The sequence below is a fragment of the Balaenoptera acutorostrata genome, chromosome 7, assembly GCF_949987535.1.
Source record: "Balaenoptera acutorostrata chromosome 7, mBalAcu1.1, whole genome shotgun sequence".
NCBI classification, from domain to species: domain Eukaryota; kingdom Metazoa; phylum Chordata; class Mammalia; order Artiodactyla; family Balaenopteridae; genus Balaenoptera; species Balaenoptera acutorostrata.
The window spans coordinates 117589862-117614156 of record NC_080070.1 but is presented as its reverse complement, the minus strand read 5'-3'; the positions used below and the strand labels follow the sequence as shown (position 1 = coordinate 117614156).

Here is a 24295-nt window from a genome sequence, read left to right as displayed (position 1 = left end):
GCTCGTGGTGGTGGTAGAAGTTGCAGGGGCTGTGGTAGAAATAGGTGCTCTCCTTGTGGTTGTTGGAGTAGCAGGGTATGTGTTAGAAATAGTTTTGCTCGTGGTGGTGGTAGGAGAAGCATGTTCTCTGTTAGAAGTAGGAGTGCTTGTTGTGGTGGTAGTAGTTGCACAGTCTGTAGTAGAAGTAGAAGTGCTAGTGGTGGTGGTAGTAGTAGTTTCTCTGGTAGAAGTAGGAGAGCTCGTGGTGATGGTAGGAGCAGTAGTTTCTTTGGTAGAAGTAGGAGTGCTCGTGGTGGTGGAAGGAGTAGTACTGTCTGTGGTAGAAGTAGGAGTCCTCGTGGTGGTGGTGTGAGAGTAGTGTCTGTGGTAGAAGTAGTTGTGCTCGTGGTGATGTTAGGAGTAGCAGGTATTGTGTTAGAAGTAGAAGTGCCCATTCTGGTGTTAAGAGTAGTAGTGTCTGTGGTAGAAGTAGGAGCGCTAGTCCTGCTGGTAGTAGTTGCACGGTCTCTGGTAGAAGTAGAAGGGCTCGTGGTGGTGAGAGCAGTAGCGGTGTCTGTGGTAGAAGTAGTTGTGCTCGTGGTGAGGGTAGGAGTAGCAGTGTCTGTGGTAGAAGTAGAAGCACTCGTGGTGGTGGTAGGAGAAGTAGTGTCTGTGGTAGGAGTAAGAGCACTCATGATTGTGGTAGGAGTAGTAGTTTCTTTGGTAGAAGTAGGAGCACTCCTGATCATAGTAGGAGTAGCTGATTCTTTGGTAGAAATAGGAGCGCTCGTGGTGGTGGTAAGAGTAGCAGGTTCTGTGGTAAATGTGGGAGCACTCGTGGTTTTGGTAGGAGTTTCTCGGTCTGTGGTAGCAGTAGGATCGCTCGTGGTGGTGGTAGGAATAGCAGGGGCTGTGGTAGAAATAGGTGCTCTCGTGGTGGTGGTAGGAATAGCAGGTTTTGTGGTAGAAATAGGTCCACTTGTGGTGGTGGTGGTAGCAGTAGTTTCTGGGGTAGAAGTAGGGGCTCTCATTGTGGTGGTAGGAGTAGTATTTTCTGTGGAAAAAGTAGGAGCACTCATGGTTGTGGTAGGAGTAGTAGTGTCTCTGGTAGAATTAGTTGTGCTCGTGGTGGTGGTAGGAGTAGTAATTTCTGTGGTAGAAGTAGGAGCACTCTTGGTGTTGGTAGGAGTAGTAGTTTCTGTGGTAGAAGTAGAAGCGCTAGTCCTGCTGGTTGTAGTTGCACGGTCTCTGGTAGAGGTAGGAGGTCTCGAGGTGGTGATAGCAGTAGTAGTGTCTGTGGTAGAAGTAGTTGTGCTCGTGGTGAGGGTAGGGGTAGTAGTGTCTGTGGTAGAAGTAGAAGCACTCTTAGTGGTGGAAGGAGTAGTAGATTCTGTGTTAGAAATATTTGCAATCGTGGTGGTGGTAGGAGTAATAGTGTCTGTGGTAGAAGTAGGAGCGCTCGTTGTGGTGGTAGGAGTAGTAGTTTCTGTGGTAGAAGTAGGAGCACTACTGGTGCTGGTAGGAGTAGTAGTTTCTGTGGTAGAATTAGGAGAGCTCGTGGTGGTGGTAGGAGTTGCAGGGCCTGTGGTAAATGTAGGTCCTCTCGTGGTGGTGGTAGGAGTAGCAGGGTCTGTGGTAGAAGTAGTTGCAATCGTGGTGGTGGTAGGAGTAACAGATTCTGTGGTAGAAGTAGGTGCGCTCGTGGTCGTGGTAGGTGTAGTAGTGTCTGTGGTACAAGTAGGAGCTCTCGTGTTGCTGGTAGGAGTAGTAACATCTGTGTTAGAAGTAGGAGCGCTCATGGTGGTGCTTGGAGTAGTAGTGTCTGTGGAAGAAGTAGGAGCATTCGTGGTGCTCTTAGGAGTAGTAGTGTCTGTGGTAGATGTAGTTGCACTCATGGTGGTGGTAGGGGTAGTAGTTTCTGTGGTAGAAGTAGGAGTGCTCGTGGTGGTGGTAGGAGTAGCAGGTATTGTGGTAGAAGTAGGGGTGCTCATGCTTGTTGTGGTAGAAGTAGTTTCTGGTGTAGAAGTAGGAGCTCTCGTTGGGGTGGTAGGTGTAGTAGTGTCTGGTAGAAGCAGTGGTGCTCGTGGGGGTGGTAGGAGTAGTAATGTCTTTTGTAGAAGTATGAGCACTCGTGGTGGTGGCAGGAATAGTAGTGTCTGTGGTAGAAGTAGGAGTGCTCATGGTGGTGTTAGGAGTAGTAGTGTCTGTGGTAGAAGTAGTTGCGCTCGTGGTGGTGGTAGGAGTAGTAGTTTCTGCTGTAGAAGAACGAGCACTCTTGGTGGTGTTAGGAATAGAAGTGTCTGTGGTAGAAGTAGTAGTGCTCGTGGTTGTGGTAGGTGTAGTATTGTCTGTGGTAGAAATAGGAGCACTAGTGGTAGTGGTAGGAGTAGTAGTTTCTGTGGTAGAAGTAGTTGTGCTCGTGGTGGAGGTAAGAGTAATATTGTCTGTGGTAGAAGTAGGAGCGCTCATGGTGGTGGTAGGGTGGTAGTTTCTTTGATAGAAGTAGGAGCACTCGTTGTGTTGGTAGGAGTAGTAGTGTCTGTGGTAGAAGTAGGAGCGCTCATGATAGTGGCAAGGGTAGTAGTGTCTGTGATAGAAATACTTGTGCTCGTGGTGGCGGTAGGAGTAATAGTGTCTGTGGTAGACATAGTTGCACTCGTGGTGGTGGTAGGAGTAGTAGTGTCTGTGGTAGAAAGTAGTTGCGCTCATGGTGGTGGTAGAAGTAGTAGTTTCTGTGGTAGTTGTAGGAGCATTCCTGGTGGTGGTAGTGGTAGTAGTTTCTGTAGTAGAAGTAAGAGCGCTCGTGGTTCTGGTGGGAGAAGTAGTTTATGTGGTAGAAGTAGGAGCGCTGGTGGTGGTGGTAGGAGTTGCAAGGCCTGTGGTAGAAGTAGGTGGTCTCGTGGTGGTTGAAGGTGTAGCAAGGTCTGTGTTAGAAGTCGTTTCTCTTGTGGTGGTGGTAGGAGTAGCATGTTCTGTGTTAGAAGTAGGAGCGCTCGTTGTGGTGGTAGGAGTTGCACAGTCTTTGGTAGAAGTAATAGTGCTCGTGGTGGTGGTAGTAATAGTTTCTTTGGTATAAGTAGGAGAGCTAGTGGTGATGGTAGGACTAGTAGTTTCTTTGGTAGATGCAGCAGCACTCGTGGTGTTGTTGATAGTAGTAGTGTCTGTGCTAGAAGGAGGAGCACTTGTCTAGGTGGTAAGAGTAGTAGTGTCTGTGGTAGAATTAGTATCACTCTTTGTGGTGGTAGGAGTTGCATGTTCTGTGGTAGAAGTAGGAGCGCTCATGGTGGTAGTAGCATAGTAGTTTCTTTGATAGAAGTAGGAGCGCTCGTTGTGTTGGTAGGAGTAGTAGTGTCTGTGGTAGAACTAGGAGCGCTCATGGTGGTGGTAGGAGTAGTAGCGTCTGTGGTAGAAGTAGTTGCGCTCATGGTGGTGGTAGGAGTAGTAGTTCCTGTGGTAGAAATAGGAGCACTCTTGGTGGTGTTAGGAGTAGTAGTGTCTGTGGTAGAAGTAGGAGTGCTCATGGTGGTGGTAGGGGTCGTGTGGTCTGTGGTACAAGTAGGTGCTCTTGTGGTGGTGGTAGGACTAGTAGTGTCTGTGGTAGAAGTAGTGGAGCTCGTGGGGGTGGTAGGAGTAGTAATGTCTTTCATAGAAGTATGAGCGCTCATGGTGGTGCAAGAGTAGTAGTGTCTTTGGTAGAAGAGGGAGCGCTCGTGGTGGTGTTAGGAGTAGTAGTGTCTGTGGTAGAAGTAGTTGCGCTCGTGGTGGTGGTAGGAGTAGTTTCTGCCGTAGAAGTAGGAGCGCTCGCGGTGGTGTTAGGAGTAGTAAATTCTGTTGTAGAAGTAGTTGCAATCGTGTTGGTGGCAGGAGTAACAAATTCTGTGGTAGAAGTAAGAGCACTCCTGGTCGTTGTAGGAGTAGTATTGTCTGTGGTAGAAATAGGAGCGCTCAAGGTGGTGGTGGGAGTAGTAATGTCTGTGGTAGAAGTATGAGCACTCGTGCTGTTGGTAGGTGTAGTAGTGTCTGTGGTTGAAGTAGGATCTCTAGTTGTGGTGGAAGGAGTAGTAGTGTCTGTGGTCGAAGAAGTTGTGCTCGTGGTGGTGGTAGGAGTAGTAGTTTCTGTGGTAGAAGTAGGAGTGCTCATGGTGGTGGTAGGAGTAGTTGATTCTGGGGTAGAAGTAGGAGCGCTCGTGTCTGTGATACGACACGAGCACCACAGCGTGGCTGGAAAGCACCTGCTCTTTTCTCTTCCCACTTCTTTGTATTCTCCCAGCCTCTTAAGGTAGTACAGTGACTTGCAGGGGTATTAAAGTCAAAAGCTAGTTTTGTAGCTGGGACATTGGTTGAGAGAAGGCAGGGATACTTGATAGAAATAGGAGAGGCTGGAAAATAATCTGATCCATTTTGGTCCCTCAACACTTGCAAAAATTGGGCCAAGGATTCTGGTTTTCAGGGTGAAAAGCAAGCTGAAAAGTTTAAATGCAAGCTACACAGGAGTCATCTCTCATCTGTATTGGTAATCTTGGGAATTTTGCTGGAGGCTGATCATTCAGAGAGGATCTGACCTACTCTTGGACATCAAAGGAAAAAGCAGATTTCTGATCCCACGGAGTCTCTGCTCTTGGGGCATCTGTACAACGTGATCACTGCTCTGGTTACTCTCCTGAGGTATGTACGTCCTAAGTGTTCACTCTCATAGGCTACGTGACTTGTACTTTTCTTGGCTTTTAAAACTCTAAAGGGAAAAGGGTCTTCACAGACCACATGGGATCATGCTTGTTGTGTTCTTGTGTTGTTCGCAGAAGTAGTGCATCTAGAAGGATGCTCCGGACTCAGACATGCAAAGACATGTGGAAATAGTGTGAACAGAGGTGGAAAGTGGGGCGTGGGGTGTGGGATAGTTAAGGAGCAGATTTCTTGTGTTGATCTGTAGTTCCCTCTTGTCATTATTTATCGCATCTTCTGTGCATCACAGGAGATAAAGTTCAGACAGAGCAGGGATGGTGGGATGAGGGAACTCACACAAAATTTTGGACTTAGCTTTGTTGTATCTACTTGGCCCCATTTGTCTAGGTGTCCTCTTTGTGTAGCTTATGCCCTACAGTCATTTTCATCCATTCAGAAATCTATTACATAAACTGCTTTATTTCTAAAACCCAGCTGAATATTGGAACTTCCAGTTACCACCCTCTCCCCCCTCATCCCCAAAATGGCTCACTGGTGTGTTATTATTTTTTATCTGATTAAAAACTGTTTCTGGGTTTTTGTTTTGTTTTGTTGGGGTTTTTTTTTTTTTTAAGCACCTGAGTGTTTCGGAACTGAAAGTATGTATCATCAAAGTGCTCATGATATACCCATAAGGATAGACTAGGGCGTGTAGCTTATCTGTAATAAGATGCGAAAATTTTAGAAGTTTTTCCTCTGATCTGTAAAATTTTCTCTCAAGAAAGTTTTTCTTTCTTTATGTTCTGTAACTTATTTTGGGTAATGCACAGTGAGAGGATTCTGTGGGAGTGAAGATAATGCTACATACAACCTATCCTTCATGTTGTCATGGACTTACCCTACTTTGTACAAGAGGCCAAGGGTTGGCCTTTTGAAGACAGGGCTATCTTGGCATTACGACCTGAGAGATGCTGAAAACATCTCCTACTGCTTTCCTTATATCAAAATTACACAATTAGAAACTTATATTTTTATGGTACACATATACAATGGACTATTACTTAGCCATAAAAAAAGAATGAAATAATGCCATTTGCAGCAACATGGATGGACCCAGAGATTATCATACTAAGTGAAGTCAGACAAAGACAAATATCATATGATATCCTTATATGCGGAATTAAAAAAAAAGACAAAAGAGTTTATTTACAGAACAGAAAGACTCACAGACTTCGAAAAAAACCTCATGGTTTCAAAAGGGAAATGTGGTGGGGAGGGATAAATCAGGAGTTGGGGTTTAACATATGACTATATATAAAATAGATGATCAACAAGGACCTAGTGTACAGAACAGGGAACTCTACTCAATACTCTGTAATAACTTATATGAGAAAAGAATCGGAAAAAGGATACATGTATATGTATAACTGAATTACTATGCTGTACAGCAGAAACTAACACAACATTGTAAATCAACTATACTCCAATATAAAATAAAAATTAAACTAAAAAAAAAAAAAAAAAAAACAGGAAGGGACTTTCCTGGTGGTCCAGTGGTAAAGACTGCTCTTCCACTGCAGGGGGCATGGGTTTGATCCCTGGCCGGGGAACTAAGATCCCGCATGCCTCACAGGGAGGCCAAAAAAGAAAAAAAAAAAAAAAAAAAAAAAGAAAAAGAAACTTATATGTTTAAGTCTTGAAGACTTTCATGGTAAGTTCCTGTTAAACAGGACTGTCTGGGATGAGAAGCAGCTGTCATCCAGAAACTCACCTAGGTCTCCCGCCAGCCACCTGGGAGGACAGGGCTGAGTGCTCCGTGGGGGAAGGGCTCGTGACGCTGGCCTTGGCAAGGAGCCGCCAGGAAGCTGGCTGCACACTGCCCTCCCACAGCTGCCCTGGTTCGCAGTGACAGCGGCTCCCGCTCATACAGGGCTGTACAATTATTCAGAAAAGAGTGGGGACAGTGTGAAGTCACCTCACCTCCTTGAAACTGGTTGACTATTTACTCCTGGGACTTATCAGATTAATTTATAACCTACCCCACCTTCCCCTCCCTTTACCTGCCTCTCGCTGCTCTTTGTAGGGACAGTTGTAGGAAAGGGATTATGGTTCCCTCCCACTGTGCTGGTGACATTCCAGTCGTGAAAATGTGAAGCCTCCCCTCTCAACCATCCCCCCTTCCCTCCGTCAGCTCTTGTTCTGCTCCTTGCATGCTGATGAAGGAGCTGAGCCATTTTTGAGATGTTTCCACTTACCAACATATGAAAAGCACACGCTCAGGGATCCAGAACATAAGCGCATGCAAACTACATACAAAGTGTTCAAGAAAACCTAGCTGTTTGCCGTAACAATTCCATGCAATGAACGATGTAGACGAGCCCTCCTCCACCGTTCTGTGTGTGCCTTGCAGCCCTGAGAGGCACTCCTCTCGCAAGATGCCACTGAGGCCACTGCGCGCAGCTGAGGAAGAGCGAAACAGGCCGCATGTTCCCTTTGTCCCAACCCTGCCCCCGAGACGGTCATGGCAAGACATGCTCTCTTGATGCAGTAAGGAGGCTGTTAGCAACCACCAGCAAACACCTGGTTCCCTGTGCGTTCCAGGTATCTCACAGCTGCAGATCCTGAGAAATGTGGGCACTTATCAAAATTAGCTTTCCCTTTTTAACACGTTCCTTTTTAGTTTTGGTTAGTCTTTTTGGGTTAAAAAGGAACGTTCGTATGTTGCTTGGCTACTCCAGACACACGGCACAGGAGTTCCTCTTGGCTACCTCATCCCCTTGTATGCTGGCAGCTCTGGCAGGTCTTTTCACACCTTTTTCTCGGTAAAAAGGGAGAGGAATTGCTGACACACTGTGTGACAGAGCACGTGAAGCAATTTTATTTTCGGTTTGAATATTACTGGTAAGGATATTGCTGGAGTGATGCATTAGTAATTTTTTGCTCCCTGATGATAAGTGAACCAGAGACAAATATTATTATTTATAATATTATTTACTGATAAAAGTAAATGAGCTGTCAAGTCATGAAAAAACACGGAGGAACCTTAAATGCGTATTAGTAAGTCAGAAAAGCCCATCTGAAATGGCTGCATAAGATCCTAACTATATGACATTGTGGAAAAGGGAAAGCTATGGAGACAGTAAAAAGATCAGTGGTGACCAGAGGTCCAGGGGAAGGAAGGGATGAGCAGGTGGTGCACAGGAAAGGTATTTGCAGACAGTGAGACTACTCTGCCTGACGCTGTAGTGGCAGACACATATCATGCCACCATACATTTGTCAAAACCCATATAATGTACAACACAAAGAGTGAACCCTAATATGTAAACTGCAGATTTTAAATAATGATGTTTCTGTATTAGTTTACTGACTGTAACAAATGTACCACACTAATACAAGATATCAATAGCACAGAAGCTGGAGTGGGGAAGGGAATACATGGGAACCCTCTGTGCTTTCCATTCAATTTCTAAGTAAATCTAAAACTGCTCTAAAAAAGTAAATTTTATGGGACTTCCCTTGTGGTCCAGTGGTCGAGAATCCACCTTCCAATGCAGGGGACTCTGGTTCGATCCTTGGTCGGGGAGCTAAGATCCCAGAGGCCATGGGGCAACTAAGCCCGAGCACCACAACTAGAGAAGCCAGCATGCTGCAACTACTGAGCCTGCACGCTCTAGAGCCTGCGCGCCACAACAAGAGAGAAGCCCCCATGTGCTGCAACGAAGACCCAGCACAGCCAAAAAAAAATTTTACTGGAGAATGATCAAGGTGGCCGAGGAGTAGGACGTGGAGCTCACCACCTCCCATAAATACATCAAAACTACATCCACACGTGGAACGACTCTCACAGAACATCTACTGAGACCTGGCAGAAGGCCTCAGGCTTCAGAAAGGGCAAGGAAACCTCCACGCAACTGGGTAGGACAAAAGAAAAAAGAAAGAGAGAGAAAAGTAAATTTCATTAACTAAAAATATCTGAATGATGACAATCACGAGTATAGTGTTTACCTATGTGAATACTATGCAGCAATGAAAATGGTTAATCTGGATGTTAAATGTATCCTCATAGTGGTAACCACAAAAATAAAAAAAGAAAGAAAGAAAAGTAAAAGGAAAAAGCAACTAAACACAAAAGAAGATAGTAATTCAGGAAATGTGAGACAAAAAAGCTAAAAGGCATATAGAAAACAAACAGCAAAATGACAGAAATCCCTCCATATCAGTGATTACTGTAAATGAACTTTAACTAATAGATTTAAAAACATGATTTAACTATATGCTGTCTACAAGAGACTCACTTCAGATCAAAAGACACAAAATTGGCTGAAAATTAAACAATGGAAAAAGACAATCAATGCAAATCAAAAGCAAAAGAGAGCAGGAGTAACGGTACTGATATCAGACAAAATGATTTTAAATCAAAAAGGTTTAAAAGAGAAAAATAAAAGCATTATATTAATAAATGGTTCATACAGCAGGAACATATAACAATTATAAACATTTATGTACCTAATCACAAACACTCAAAATACACAAAGCAAAGAATGACAGACCTGAAGGAGAGAGAGTTCTACAATAATGGTTGGAGATTTCTACACCCAACTCTCAATAATGGATAGAAAACCAGACAGAATATAGGTGAGGGAATAGAGGACTTAATATAATAAATCAACTAGACCAACTATACAGGGGAACACTCTACTCAGCAACAGAACTCACACTTTTCAAGAGGACATGGGACATTCCCCAAGACAGTCCACATCTTAGGCCATGAATTAAGTCTCAATGGATTTTAAAATATAAGTATCATATAAAGTATCTTCTCTGAATGCAACAGATGAAGTTAGAATTCATTAGCAGAAGGAAAAATGGAAAATTCACAAATATACAGAAATTATCCAACACACTACAACAACCAGGTCAGAGGAAAAATCAAGAGAAACTAGACTCCCACCCCACCTGGACCACAGCAAAGTGGTCGGCTGACCTGCGGCACCTAGGTCTCTGAAAGATGAATTTAGGTGAGATTTGTGACAATGCAAAGAAAGGAAGAGACTATGCACTTCTTGTAAATTATGACTCATCAGTGGTATATTACTAGGGGTGATAACAGCAAATTCAGAGACATTGTCAGTCAATCGGAGACCCAGCTGTCAAAGGCCAATGGCAGCAGGTTCAACAGGAATTATTGGAAGAATATGAACAAGTTAAAAGCATTGTCAGCACTTTGGAAAGTTTTAAAATCGACAGGCCCCAGATTTCCCTGTGTCCTGTCAAGAGGAGCCATTTAGAGATCCTGCTGCTTGGCCGCCCCCTGTACATGCAGAACACAGAAATCCACCTCAGATAAGGCGTCCCAATCGAGAAGAACTCTGAGCAAAGAAATGCCGGGAGGAGGAGCCCAGGGAGCTGTAGGCTGAGCACATCCTATATCAAAGAGTGAAAAACCCTCTACAAGAAGGGGCAAGGATTGTAGACAAGAGGGAGAGATGACAAGGGAAGGAAAAATATGCAAGGCGGTGCAAGTGATGGTGAAATTCCAAAATTCGATGGTGCTGCATATGATAAGGATCTGGTGGAAGTCCTCGGCGAGACATCGTCTCCAGGAATCCTAGCAGGAACTCTGTGGGACGACACAGCAGACCTGGAAGAAGTGAAGAGGTTGCTAAGGGAAGCTGCTGTTCTTCCTGTGTGGATGCCTGACTTTTTCAAAGGACCAGAAGGCCATGGAAGGGTGTGCTGATGCCTGGGCCCCCAGGCACTGGCAAGACCACGCTGGCTGAAGCTGCACCACTGAATGTTGACACAACACCCTTCAACAGCACCCTCCTCCACACTGAATCCATAGAGGGGCCTGAGAAGCTAATCTGTCTGTTGTTTGAAATGGTTTGAAATGGCTAGATTGTATGTCCCCACCACGATCTTCACTGATGAGACAGATTCTATCTGCAGTCGAAGAGGAACCTCTGATGAACACGAGGCAACTTGCAGTCACATCTGAGCTACTCATTCAGATGGACGGAGTTGCAGGAGCTTTAGAGAATGGCAGTCCTCCCAAAATGGTTATGGTATTGGCTGCTACTATGTTCCCATGGGACACTGATGAAGCTTTGTGAAGGAGATTAGGAAAAAGGATATATATACCTCTCCCAACAGCAAAAGGAAGAACTGAGCTTCTGAAAATCAATCTTCGTGAGGTTGATTGGATCCTGATATTTAACTGGAAGATACAGCAGAGAAGACTGAGGGCTATTCTGGTGCTGATATAACTAAGGTTTCCAGGGACGCCTCTTTAATGGCAACGAGATGGTGAACGGCCTAAGTCCAGAAGAGATCTCTGCACTTTCTAAAGAGGAATTTCAGATGCCTGTTACCAAAGGAGATTTTGAATTGGCTCTTAAGAAAATTGCGAAGTCTGTCTCTGCTGCAGAATTTGGAGAAGTATGAAAAGTGGATGGTTGAATTTGGATCTGCTTGAATTTCTGTCAGCCTTCATTTCTGGTATTTTTGTTTATAAAATGTGAAGAAATTCCAACAATTTTTTTAAAAAGCAGGTTTGGAACTTTTCCTTGGAGAGATTTTCTCTTAAAGGGGAAAAATTTAAAACCACAAAGAATATAACCACAAAGCTAATAAGAAAAGCTTACATAGAGAGCCTCATATCCACATACCCATGCATTACAACTGCACACCCAAACCAGAGCATCAAGGCCTGAAGAAAGCGACCAGTGTGCTACTGCAGAAACTTGTTTACAGAAGATTTAGAAGAATCTCTGTTTCTCACTGGCATTTGTTGGTTTTGGGTTTTTTTTTCCTATTCTTTGCTCTAAACACGAGGGACCTATATCTGTTGACTTTTAACATCAAAACTGGGTTGGTGTCCGATCCATTATTTGTTAAGAATGATGGTTTTGGATTAACTAATGAATCTGCTAGTTAAACCTTTAGAATTCAATGCTTACAGTCTATCATATAATTTTTACCTTCCCTTCCCTCACCATTTCTTCTATTAGCTATTCAATCATTTATTGAGCTTTATGGGGGAATAGCCTCATGCTTTGTGGTTTTTGAATCATTTTGCTGGATGGCTTTCTCTGGTCTTTAGTATTTTTTGCTGGCAATATTTCATGTTGGAAGGGTGGGAAGAACATCGTGTTTGCATAAGATGCTTTTCTTCATTCTAAGACTTCTGAGTTTGTTTTCACTTTTCTTTCAATATGCTCAATGCATAAACCTTTTATTTTTCTCAGCTTCAACACTGTTTTTTGCTGGATTTGCCTTTGGTATGCTAAATAAACGCTTTTGTATTCTAAAAAAAAAGGGGGGGGGGAGTAAAGAGAAACTAGAAAATACTTGGAAATGAACGACAATGAAAACACTACGTACCAAAACTTACTTAGGGGATGCAGAAAAAGCAGTGCTGAGGGAAATGTATAGCTTTAAATGCCTACATTAAAAAACAAAAAAGATATCAAATTAACACTTAACTTTACAACTTAAGGACTCAGAAAAACCAAACCCACATCTAAAGCCACACCAAATACATTATTTGATGTAACTAATATCATAAAATATGAATAAAATCATCTCTAGAAACCTTCGCATTTAAATCAACCTAACCATGTGATGCAAGTCAAACACTCCGCTTGTCGCGCAGACTCAGGACGAGGCCACGGCCTGGCAGGTGGCCGGAGCGGAAATTGAGCCACCAGTTTCCGGGTCGCTTCAGACGCGCCCGGTGTGAAAGGAGGCTGGCCTGCGGCACCGGGAACGCCCCACGTCACGCTGAGCACGACGTTCTTGATTTGGGAGGACCGCCTGCCCCGGAAACGGTGAAGCCCCGAGCCAGGGCTGCTGCGGAAGCCTGCACAGAAGGGGCTCGGCTCCCCGGGGGGAGGGGGAGGGAGGCCCCGCGCCCCGCCTCCCCCCGCCCCTCTGCCGGGTTTACTCAAGCAGGGAGGAAGGAACCGAAGAGAGCACGGCTCCTGGGGGAGCCCCAGGCCCAGTCGGGACGTCACTGCCCGCTCCTCGTCTTCTCTTCCACCCAGAAAGCCCGACCTGCGGTTCCTCGCCCTAAGGAAGGTTTCCCTCCCTAAGGAAGGCTCCTAGGTGCTTTCCAAGCGCCTAAATGTTGAAGCCGTTTAAACACAGGGCTGTCCTCACAGAGCTGGGTAGCAGCAGACCGACAGGTACGGTCCCGTTTCTCGTGTTCTGACCAGGTCCCCAGGTTGGAAAAGTGCCGAGAGCTGCACTTTCTCTAAACGCCACCGGGGGGAGCGCGTCAGTCACTGCTCCAGAGGCTGTTCTCTAAAAAGACCAGGACGCGGATGCTGGGAAGGGCCGGCGTCTCCCCCAGGCCCGGGCTGGGGACACAGGGCTCCCTCCGTGCTGAGCATGGTCAGAACACGGCTCACTCCGGGGACAGCGACAACGGAGAGGCCCGGCTATCAGCAGGGCGGCTCCTATTCCCCTGCTATCCCTGGGGTCTTCTTTCATGTCATCAGGAGACTGCCTCCCCACATCCCCTGGCCTGGAACTTGAATTGTCTTACAAAGACTTTGTTACATACACGGACTCAGCCTCATGCGTGATGGGCCCACCAAAAGAAGTTATTCTGTGATGCGATCTTACCGTATTGATCCAGACTCAGTATTTCAAACCCGTGGTAATTTCAACATGACAAACCAAAGTTTAGTTTTCTCCTTGTGAATAAGGATGTGCTGTGAAAATTACAGTCCAACATTCAGGAAACTGTAACTGCCAGGTGGTTATGCACTGCATTCAAATCATAAATACTATTACTCAGTCCCTTAAAAATGTTTTTGTCACAAAGCAGATTATAAAGGTTTGAGAAAATACTTAATTTACAAAAATTGAAATAAAACATCCAGAAATAACCAAGTTTAACTACTGGTGCCTATCTTCCCAATCTTTTTCCCATACATACACATGTACATTATTATTCTTCAAACTGGGATCAGATGGTACACGCTAATGCCTGGTCTGCTTTTGTAACTTTAAGTCATAAACATTTTGCCATATCGGTATATTTTCTTCTGTAACATTACTTTTATCTTTTTGGTCACACTGCGTGGCATATGGGATCTTAGTTCCCACCAGGGACCAAGCCCACGTCCCCAGCATTGGACGTGCAGAGTCTTAACCACTGGACCACCAGGGAAGTCCCTGTAACATTACTTTCAGAGTATGAAATATAGACTGTTTAACCAATCCCCTATTTCATGTTTTTTTCAGTATAAGAGTATAAAACACCTTTGAATATGTGAATATGTATGTAAATTCCTATAAGGAGTATTTAATGAGTATTTAGTCAAAGGGTACATACCATTTTAAGGCTTTCCATATATAGTAAATGCCAAACTGGACTCCAAAAAACGTGCTATCAAGTCACACTCCCACAGCGGTGTCTGAGGGGACGACGTATCTCCCTGATCACCTCACAACAGGTGGTTCTTGCCCCCTGCACTGAGAAGGAGCTGTAAAAACACAGAAATGCCCAAGCTTCCTTTTGAACCCCCACTAGAATCCACGTAAAGGGACACAACCGCATCTCTTCAAAACGATGCTCTGCTCATCCGACAGCATCCGCCAAGGACACGAAGCCATCAAGCACCTCCCGCTCCTGGGGCAGAGCCAGAATTCCAGCCCAGGACTGATGCTGAGGCCACGCTCCAGGCCGCCTCCACCAGGCCCTGGGGATCACGGTGGGCAGGTGGTCCCCGTAGGGAGGAGGACGAGGCGCTTGGATTCTTAGACATCCCGGACCCAGTACAGGATGGCCCCCAAACTTAGCCCAGACAGGTTCCCAAAGCAACATGGGCCTGAGCAGGACCACCCAGGACAGCCCTCCACACGGCAGCTCCTTCCACAATCACAGCCAGCCAAAGCATGTCTCTAAAACCCAGAGAGCAGTTTAAAGAGAGACCTCAACATCTGGAGATGTCAGTCTTGAAATAAGTTAATTTCTCAAATTATATTCTTTCCTCTAAACGAACTAAACTGCTATTTCCTGACCTAGTGAAATTCTGCCCTGGGATACCTGTTCAGTACAGCAGCACCGTTGTCGCCCCAGGTCACCACGTCTGCTAGCTCCCCCATGGGAGGAAGGGCCACCCTCGCTCAGCAGCTCTGTGGGAGCAGCGGCCGAGGCAGACACTGAGCCGCAAGTCTTGCTGACAGTCAGAAGGAGACCCGGCTTCGCCACTCCAAGGAAGGCCCCCTTTGGCCACATCCACGCAGAGAAAACCTTGAGCCATCCATAAAACCGTCCAAATCAGGTCTCCTTAAATGAACACTATGCAGAGCTGAGGGAAATTATATCTGGTTTTGTGACATTTTAAAAATTGCATGCAAACTTACTTTATCTTAAAACTAAGACGTTCTTCATTCTATGACATAAATCACAGCAAGATCCTTTTTGACCCACCTCCTAGAGAAATGGAAATAAAAACAAAAATAAACAACTGGGACCTAATGAGACTTAAAAGCTTTTGCACAGCAAAGGAAACCATAAACAAGACAAAAAGACAACCCTCAGAATGGAAGAAAATATTTGCAAATGAAGCAACGGACAAAGGATTCTCCAAAATATACAAGCGGCTCATGCAGCTCAGTATCAAAAAAACAAACAACACAATCCAAAAATGGGCAGATGACCTAAACAGACATTTCTCCAAAGAAGATATACAGATTGCCAACAAACACATAAAGGATGCTCAACATCACTAATCATTAGAGAAATGCAAATCAAAACTACAATGAGGTATCACCTCACACCTGTCAGAATGGCCATCATCAAAAAATCTACAAACAATAAATGCTGGAGAGGGTGTGGAGAAAAGGGAACCCTCTTGCACTGTTGGTGGGAATGTAAATTGATACAGCCACTATGGAGAACAGTATGGAGGTTCCTCGATAAACTAAAAATAGAACTACCATATGACCCAGCAATCCCACTACTGGGCATATACCCTGAGAAAACCATAATTCAAAAAGAGTCATGTACCACAATGTTCACTGTCGCTCTATTTACAATAGCCAGGACATGGAAGCAACCTAAGTGTCCATCATTGGATGAATGGATAAAGAAGGTGTGGCACATATATACAATGGAATATTACTCAGCCATAAAAAGAAACGAAATTGAGTTATTTGTAGTGAGATGGATGGACCCAGAGTCTGTCATACAGAGTGAAGTAAGTCAGAAAGAGAAAAACAAATACCATATGCTAACACATATATATGGAATTCAAAAAAACAAAAGGGTTCTGAAGAACCTAAGGGCACGACAGGAATAAAGATGCAGACGTAGAGAATGGACTTGAGGACATGGGGAGGGGGAAGGGTAAGCTGGGACGAAGTGAGAGAGTGGCATGGACATATATACACTACCAAGTGTAAAATAGATAGCTAGTGGGAAGCAGCCACATAGCACAGGGAGATCAGCTCTGGGCTTTGTGACCACCTAGAGGGCTGGGATGGGGAGGGTGGGAGGGAGACACAAGAGGGTGGGGATATGGGGATATATGTATATGTACAGCTGATTTACTTTGTTATAAAGCAGAAACTAACACAACAATGTAAAGCAATTATACTCCAATAAAGACGTTAAAAAAAACAAAAAAAACTAGGACGTTCTTTCCAGATTCCCAAAATGGTTGGTGACTGTTAACTCTGAAATGTATTATTCTTTACTCTGGTCACGTAGCAGAAGTGAGGGAAAGGGAAATCAGAATTCCTGTATTCGAATCCCAGCCCTGCCGCCAGCTGTGTGGCATAGGGCAGGTCGCTCAGCCTCCTCAGAGTCCGTACTGCTCTGATGGGACAGGCCCTGCCCATGCGTCCTCCTCAGGACGACCGTGATATCTGACCCCGGACAGTGAGAGGCCAAAGGATGCATGTTAAACTCTTGAGAGGCAAAACTTGAAGGCATGTTGTGTAATGCAGATGAGGAGATGTGCTCCGTTACTATTAACTTACACTAAAAAGCCCTAGATTATCTTCATTATACGTTATAAATCATCATTTAAACAATCAGAAATAGCTAGTTTTCCAGATTGGTGAGTCGCTTCCACAGTTTAACAGAAATCTAAGTTTTATAAAACTATTTTCAGGTGTTGCTTCATTGTACGTAATGAGTTTTAAGTTTTATCACTGCAGCTGGAATTAACTTGCTATAAGCCACAGACAGGAGAGAGGCTTCAAAATTCAAATAATATCCTGATTCTGATTTTAAAGTGTTAACTTAACAAAATATTACATCCCATTCGAACTAACATTATTTAGTAAGCACTGGAAGAGTCATTCAAATACATTGGTTTTTACCAAACAATAGGAAAAAGACATAAATTAATTTTTCAATTTTGCTGATGTTCCATTTCTTCCTCTTATCCTAAGCAACTGCCTCATTTCTCAGCTCTGCAGGGTGATGCTGAGATAGCGTTTATGATGTCCACCCACACAGGACAAGTGCAACTCAATCATGACAGGAATTATGATGCAGGATGCCTTTGGGAGGAGGAGAATGCAGGCCTGCCAGGACCCGCACCAGCTGTGACGTCCAAACACAAATGTGGGTCCTCACTGACTACTGACCCTGACCGAAGTCTCATTTGCTTCTCCCCTTTCCAGAATGGCAGACCCAATGCGTTGTGGAAGAAAGAACTGTGAGATGACAACTGGGAGCACACCGGCCTCAGAGAGACACTGGGAGCTGGGGCAGCTGGACCACCTCACGGCACCACAAGGGGCCAACTCGAGTCTCCGTGGGCGTCATGACAAGGCTGCACGCACTGCAGCCGGACCCCAAGATGCTCTGCGGGGTCCGCTCTGTGGGACAGAGGTGGCAGGAGGGCCATCCTCACCTTCTTGAGCTCCAAGCACACGGAAACTTAAGTGCCCCAGGTCTGTTCCCACAACGATATGCTGAGCTGGAGACAGTGCCTTGGGGAAAAGTGCCAGGCTCAGCAAACATTATCTTTGCCAGTTTTGATTACTACACCAATTCCAAACACAGGAGGATTTTTAAAACTTTAATAAGAAAGTTTAAAGTCTGAATAAATAAATTTTAACTTTTCAACATCTTAAAGGCAAAACAAAGCAGACAGAATAAAGAAATAATATGAAGAAATGTTTATCCAACTGTGTTTCATTAATTCATTAATTCAATTTCTAGTTAAAATATTATAGAAGGGAAAAAAAAAGTAAAAATACATAGGATTCCACTGCTATGGGGACAGAGACAAATGACTTAGAACACATCACCCTACGGCCTCTTCGGGTCCAGAACAAGGTCCCTGAGCTCCCCGATACCGTAGGTGGGGTTACGACAACGCTGGGATGAAATACTGCAGGGAGACGTCTTCATGGAGCAGGTCAAAATGAACAATCTTGTTCTTCACAATATCTAGGCAGAGAGGAAATCCATTACCGTAGAGACCCATTCCGCACACACACTTTCACCCCTGGACACTGCAGCAGCTTCTCCCCCGAGCCTCTCCTGGAGCACCCAGGCCCTCCCAAGGTGACTGGTCTCCACTGTCCCAGCCGATGCCAAACCAGGGGCCTGGCCCAGGCCGGCTCACCTGCTGCCAAGGAACAGGCCAAGGTATCCAAGGAAAAACCCACACGGCAGACTTCCCAGAAGCCACATGTACCCAAGTCACCATCCTTCCAGGAAAAAAGCAGCTTCCCATCAGCGAGTGCCCTGAGTGTGCTGAGAAGAGCCAAGCATGCAGGGCCTTGTTAGAGAGCGGGAGGCAGCCTGCAAGGGCAGGCATCATGCAGCCTAAGGTGAGCACCGAGGCATGGGGCCCAAGACCAAAAAGAGAAGCCAGACAAGAGGAAGGAGTGGCCGCGGCATGACAGCAGCCCAGCTGCCAGGGCCACACCACCGAGGGCAGGAGCTGCAGGGGGAGCCGTGGGGCAGGCCACACCGGAGGAAAGCCGGCTGAAGCTAGAACAAGCCAGGCAGCAGGGGCACGGCAAACAAAGAGCACACGCCCCGGCTGCTGAGAGACCAGTCCCAAGAGAAGGGGAGGTTGGGAAGGGACACAGGGGACCAGCAGAAGGACACTTCAGGAGACATGCTGGACACACAGAGGTGGCAGTGGAGACTGAGGGCGGCAGGGAGAGCTCCCCAGAGGTGGGCAGCGGAGCCAACCACTGTTAAAAGTCAGGAGTCAAGAGGAAGCACACATGACAAGACACTGACTACTGCAACAAGTCAGGCTCAGACACAGGAAGGAAAGAAACGCTTTCAGATGGAAACTTAAATCCAAGCCCAGTGGTATCAGAGACTCCACATACGTAAGGTTAGAGGAACACAGCAAGACCGGGCCGGACGCCCCTGCACACATGCAGCTTCTCTCCAGGTGCAGACTCACACGTGACGCCAGGCAAAGTAGCACAGACCCAACGGCTGGGAAAACCCAAATACCTGACTACCCCAGAAAACTGGAGTCCACCAGTGACCGAGCTGTTCCCTGCATTTACGAAACTGCACACAACGCCTAAGACTACAGTTGATTAAAGTACTTGAAGTGTGAAAAATGAATCAAAATGCAAACTTACTGCATGTGGCCTTTGTAGGATTTACTTGTTGTCCAGCAAGGAACTGTAGGAGCTTCCTAATGTCTATGTGCACTTGAGCCATTTGTTCTGAGTTTCTATCTTGAGAAGCATTTTCAGAAGCTAAAATGACATAATATTTTAAGATACAATTATCTTCAAGTGGAACGGGGAACCCAGAGATCGTACGATGACTGTTTATGTAAATAAATGATTTACATGACCACTCATTTTAGCAGCCTAGAGAAATACTGCATGATATAAATGCAATCACTCACTAAGCAAACATTAAGTACTGACTCTTTTAAGATGCTATGCTACAGGAATTCCCTGGCAGTCCAGTGGTTTTAGGACTCCGTGCTTTCACTGCTGAGGGCCAGGGTTCGATCCCTGGTCAGGGAACTAAGATCCCACAAGAGTCACAGCCCCCCCAAAATACTATGCTAATGTACAGGGAATCTTCAATTATAGGGCCCTGAGATATGACCCAATCTCCTCCTTAAGGTCAAAGAAAACAGTTTCTCTTAGAAACATATACAGGACTTCCCGGGTGGTCCAGTGGTTAGGACTCTGCACTTTCACTGCTGAGGGCCCAGGTTCAGTTCCTGGTCGGGGAACTAAGATCCCGCATACCTCATGGCATGGCCAAAAAAAACCCCCAAAAAGAAAAAAGACTATACACACCTAAAGCAAGGCCTCTCATTATAAAGTGGAATGAAAGGGAAGAAAACATCCTTTCATCTCTGGGAAGGTATCAAAGACCCTCTTTGTTACTTACTAAAATAAACAAAATGAGGAACACCAAAAATAAGTCATTTCATACAACTGCTGTCAAAGCTTTATTCACATGGATTTCACTTTGCTCCAGAAGCATGCCCGTCACTATAAAGTAAAATTCCCTCGCAATGGTAAGCTACAATGTGTCTCTAATAAGCAAACTTGTAGTAACGAATTTTAATTCTAGAAGTGGCAGGAGCCTTATTAGATCTACTTTGGAACACACGGGTGCCTAAAATGGCCTTCACGGAGTGAGCACCGTCCCCAGGGCCTCTGCCTCGCTCCCTGCTGGAGCTTCCCCCCCACAGCCTGCCCGCCACTGTGAGCTCCACAGCACAGGACTCTGATTCCTGAGCCAATCCGCTCAACCACCCTCTCATCCACTGCTTACTGAACTGATTCCTAGTCCCTTACCACCTTGTATGAGACAAGAAATTTGATGATGTGTGAAAAGCTAATATTTGCTAATATAATTCTGTAAGTACCAACGAGAGTAAAGTAGGAAAAGTGGGTGGGGTTGGAGACAAGATAGTGGAGTAGGACTTGAGCTCACCTCCTTACCTCCTCTCATGCAAACACCAAAATCACAACTAACTGCTGAAAAACCATCAACAGAAAAAGAATAGAACCTACCAAAATGATATTCTACATCCAAAGACAAAGAAAAAGCCACAAAGAGATGGTAGGAGGGGCACATTCACAATACAGTCAAATCCTACACCAGCTGGGTGGGTGACACACAAACTGGAAAATAACTATTATCGCAGACGTTCTCCCAGAGGAGTGAGAATTCTGGGCCCCACATCAGGCTCCCCAGTCTAGGTGTCCAGCATCGGGAGGAGGAGCCCCCAGAGCATCTGGCTTTGAAGGCCAGCAGGGCTTGAGTGCAAGAGCTCCACAGGACTGGGGAAACAGAGACTCCATCCTTGAAGGGTGCACACAAAGTCTCATGCACACTGGGACCCAGGGAAAAAAGCAGTGACTTCATATCAGCCTGGGCCAGACCTACCCGCTGGTCTTGGAGCGTCTCCCGAGGAAGTGGGGGGCGGCTGTGGCTCACTTTTGTGGAGAAAAGGACACTGGTGGCAGAGCTAACACCGAGTACTCATCGGCGTGAGCTCTCCTGGAGGCAGCCATCTTGACACCAAGACCCGGCCCCACCCAACAGCCTGTAGGCTCCAGTGCTGGGACACCTCAGCACAAACAAGCAACAGGATGGGGGAACGGCCCCGCCCATCAGCAGACAGGCTGCCTAGTCATCTTAAGTCAACAGCCACCTCAAAACACACCCCTTCACAAGTCCCTGTGCTCCACCTGATAGTGGGCAGGCACCAATCCCTCCCACCAGGAAACCTGCACAAGCCTCTAGACCAGCTTCACCCACCAGGGGGCAGAAATCAGAAGCAAGAGGAACTACAATCCTGCAGCCTGTGGGATCGCAAACACGAAAAGTTGGACAAAATGGGACGGCAGAGGAATATGTTCCAGATGAAGGAACAAGATAACACCCCAGAAGAACAACTACGTGAAGTGGAGATAGACAATCTACCTGAAAAAGAAATCAGAGTAATGACAGTAAAGATGTTTCAAGATCTCTGAAAAAGAATGGCAGCACAGACCAAGAAGAGTCAAGAAATGTTTAACAAACAGCTAAAAGACATAAAGAACAGAGTGGAACAATTCAATAACTGAAATGAAAAATACACTAGAAGGAATCAATAGCAGAATAAATGAGGCAGAAGAACAGATAAGTGAACTGGGAGACAGAATGGTGGGAAATCACTGCTGCGCAAGAGAATAAAGAAAAAAGAATGAAAAGAAATGAGGACAGTTTAAGAGACCTCTGGGACAACATTAAAAACACCAACATTCCCATTATAAGGGTCCCAGAAGGAGAAGAGAGAGAGAAAGGGCCTGAGAAAGTATTTGAACAGATAACAGCTGAAAACTTCCCTAACCTGGGAAAGGAAACAGTCACCCAAGTCCAGGAAGCGCAGAGTCCCACACAAGACAAACCCAAGGAGGAACTTGCCGAGACACACTGTAATCAAATTGACAGAAATAAAAGACAAAGAAAAAAATATTAAAAGCAACAAGGGAAAAGCAACAAATAACATACAAGGGAATCCCCATAAGGTTATCAGTTTATTTCTCACCAGAAACTCTGCAGGCCAGAAGGCAGTGGCACAATATATTTCAAGTGATGAAAGGGAAAACCTATAACCAAGAATACCCAGCAAGGCTCTCATTCAGATTCAATGGAGAAATCAAAAGCTTTACAGACAAGCAAAAGCTAAAAGAATTCAGCATCACCAAACCAACTTTGCAACAAATGCTAAATGAAGTTCTCTAGGTGAAAAAGAAAAGGCCACAACTAGAAAAAAGAAAATGAGGAATGGTAAAGCTCGCTGGTAAAGGCAAGCATACAGTAAAAGTAGGAAATCATCCACACACAAATATGACATGAAAACCAGCCATCGTGAGAAGATGAGAGTACAGTTTTGTATATATATAGCCTGCCATATCAAAACATCATGGGAACCGCAAACCAAAAATCTACAAAACATATACACACAAAAAAGAAAAAGGAATCCAAACACAACACTAAGGGCAGTCATCAAATCACATGAGAACAAAAGAGGAAGGGAAGAAAAAAGACCTACAAAAACAAATCCAAAACAATTAACAAAATGGCAATAAGAACATACATACTGGTAATTACCTTGAATGTAAATGGATTAAATGCTCCAATTAAAAGACATAGACTGGCTGAATGGATATAAAAACAAGCAACTAGAGAAAGAACAAACAAAACCCAAAGTTAGTAGAAGGAAAGAAATCATAAAGATCACAGCACAAATAAATGAACTACAGATGAAGGAAGTAGAAAAGATCAATGAAATTAAAAGCTGGTTCTTTGAAAAGATAAACAAAATTGATAAACCTTTAGCCAGACTCATTAAGAAAAAAAGGTAGAGGATCCAAATCAATAATATTAGAAATGGAAAAGGAGAAGTTACAACAGACACCAAAGAAATACAAAGGATAAGAGACTACTACAAGCAACTATATGCCAATAAAATGGACAACCTAGAAGAAATGGAAAAATTCTTAGAAAGGCACAATCTCCCAAGACTGAACCAGGAAGAAATAGAAAATATGAACAGACTAATTATGAGTACTGAAATTGAAACTGTGATTAAAAATCTTCCAACAAACAAAAGTCCAGGAGCACAGGCGTGTTCTATCAAACACAGAGAGGAGAGTTAACACCTATTCTTCTGAAACTCTTCCAAAAATTTGCAAAGGAAGGAACACTCCCAAGCTCATTCTATGAGGCCACCATTACCCTGATACCAAAACCAAACAAAGATACCACAAAAAAAGAAAATTACAGGCCAATATCACTGGTGAACACAGACACAAAAATCCTCAACAAAATACTAGCAAAAAGAATCCAACAACACATTAAAAGGATCATACACTATGATCAAGTGGGATTTATCCCAGGGATGCAAAGAATTTTCAATATCCGCAAATCAATCAGTGTGATACACCACATTAACAAAAAATTAAAAAACCATATGATCATCCCAACATGCATCAATAGATGCAGAAAAAGCTTTTGACAAAATTCAACACCATTTATGATAAAAACTCTCCAGAAAGTGGGCACAGAGGGAACCTACCTTAATGTAATAAAGGCCATATATGAGAAACCCACAGCTAACATCATAGTCAACGGTGAAAAGCTGACAGCATTTCCTCTAAGATCAGGAACAAGATAAGGATGTCCACTTCCACCACGTTTTTCCAACATAGTTTTGGAAGACCTAGCCAGAACAATCAGAGAAGAAAAAGAAATAAAAGGAATCCAAATTGGAAAAAAAGTAAAACTGTCACTGTTTGCACATGACATGATTCTATACATAGAAAATCCTAAAGATGCTACCAGAAAACTACTAGAGCTCATCAATGAATTCAGTAAAGTTGCAGAACACACAAGATTAATACACAGAAATCTGTTGCATTTCTACACTTTAACAACAAAAGATCAGAAAGAGAAGTTAAGGGAACAATCCCATTTACCACTGCATCAAAAAGAATAAAATACCTAGGAATAAACCTACCTAAGGAGGCAAAGACCTGCACTCCAAAAACTGTAAGACGCTGATGAGAGAAATCAGAGATGACACAAACAGATGGAAAAATATACCATGCTCCTGGATTGGAAGAATCAAAATGACTATACCACCTAAGGCAATCTACAGATTCAATGCAATCCCCAT

At 44.6% G+C, this 24295-nt stretch overlaps 1 protein-coding gene and 1 pseudogene across 25 annotated transcripts in view; one reads left to right on the top strand and one right to left on the bottom strand.

Annotated features, from left to right (window-relative positions):
* Window positions 1–7504: 7504 nt before the first annotated feature.
* HUS1 (HUS1 checkpoint clamp component) overlaps window positions 7505–24295 on the bottom strand; it is a 34348-nt gene continuing 17557 nt past the window's right edge. For 3 of the 25 annotated variants that reach the window (XM_057549878.1, XM_007178356.2, XM_007178355.2), the window contains exons 7-8: window positions 19233–19352; window positions 17680–18066 (exon numbers count right to left, since the gene is read on the bottom strand). In XM_057549878.1, the coding sequence (XP_057405861.1) occupies window positions 17984–18066; window positions 19233–19352 (203 nt within the window). In that variant the 3' untranslated portion in view covers window positions 17680–17983. Of the gene's footprint in view, window positions 13361–13986; window positions 15091–17679; window positions 18067–19232; window positions 19353–23695; window positions 23840–24295 lie in introns of those variants that run through there. The other 22 variants (XM_057549880.1, XM_057549881.1, XR_009008820.1 and 19 more) reach the window with 21 other exon arrangements.
* Window positions 9652–11118, top strand: LOC103001740 (katanin p60 ATPase-containing subunit A-like 1; annotated as a pseudogene).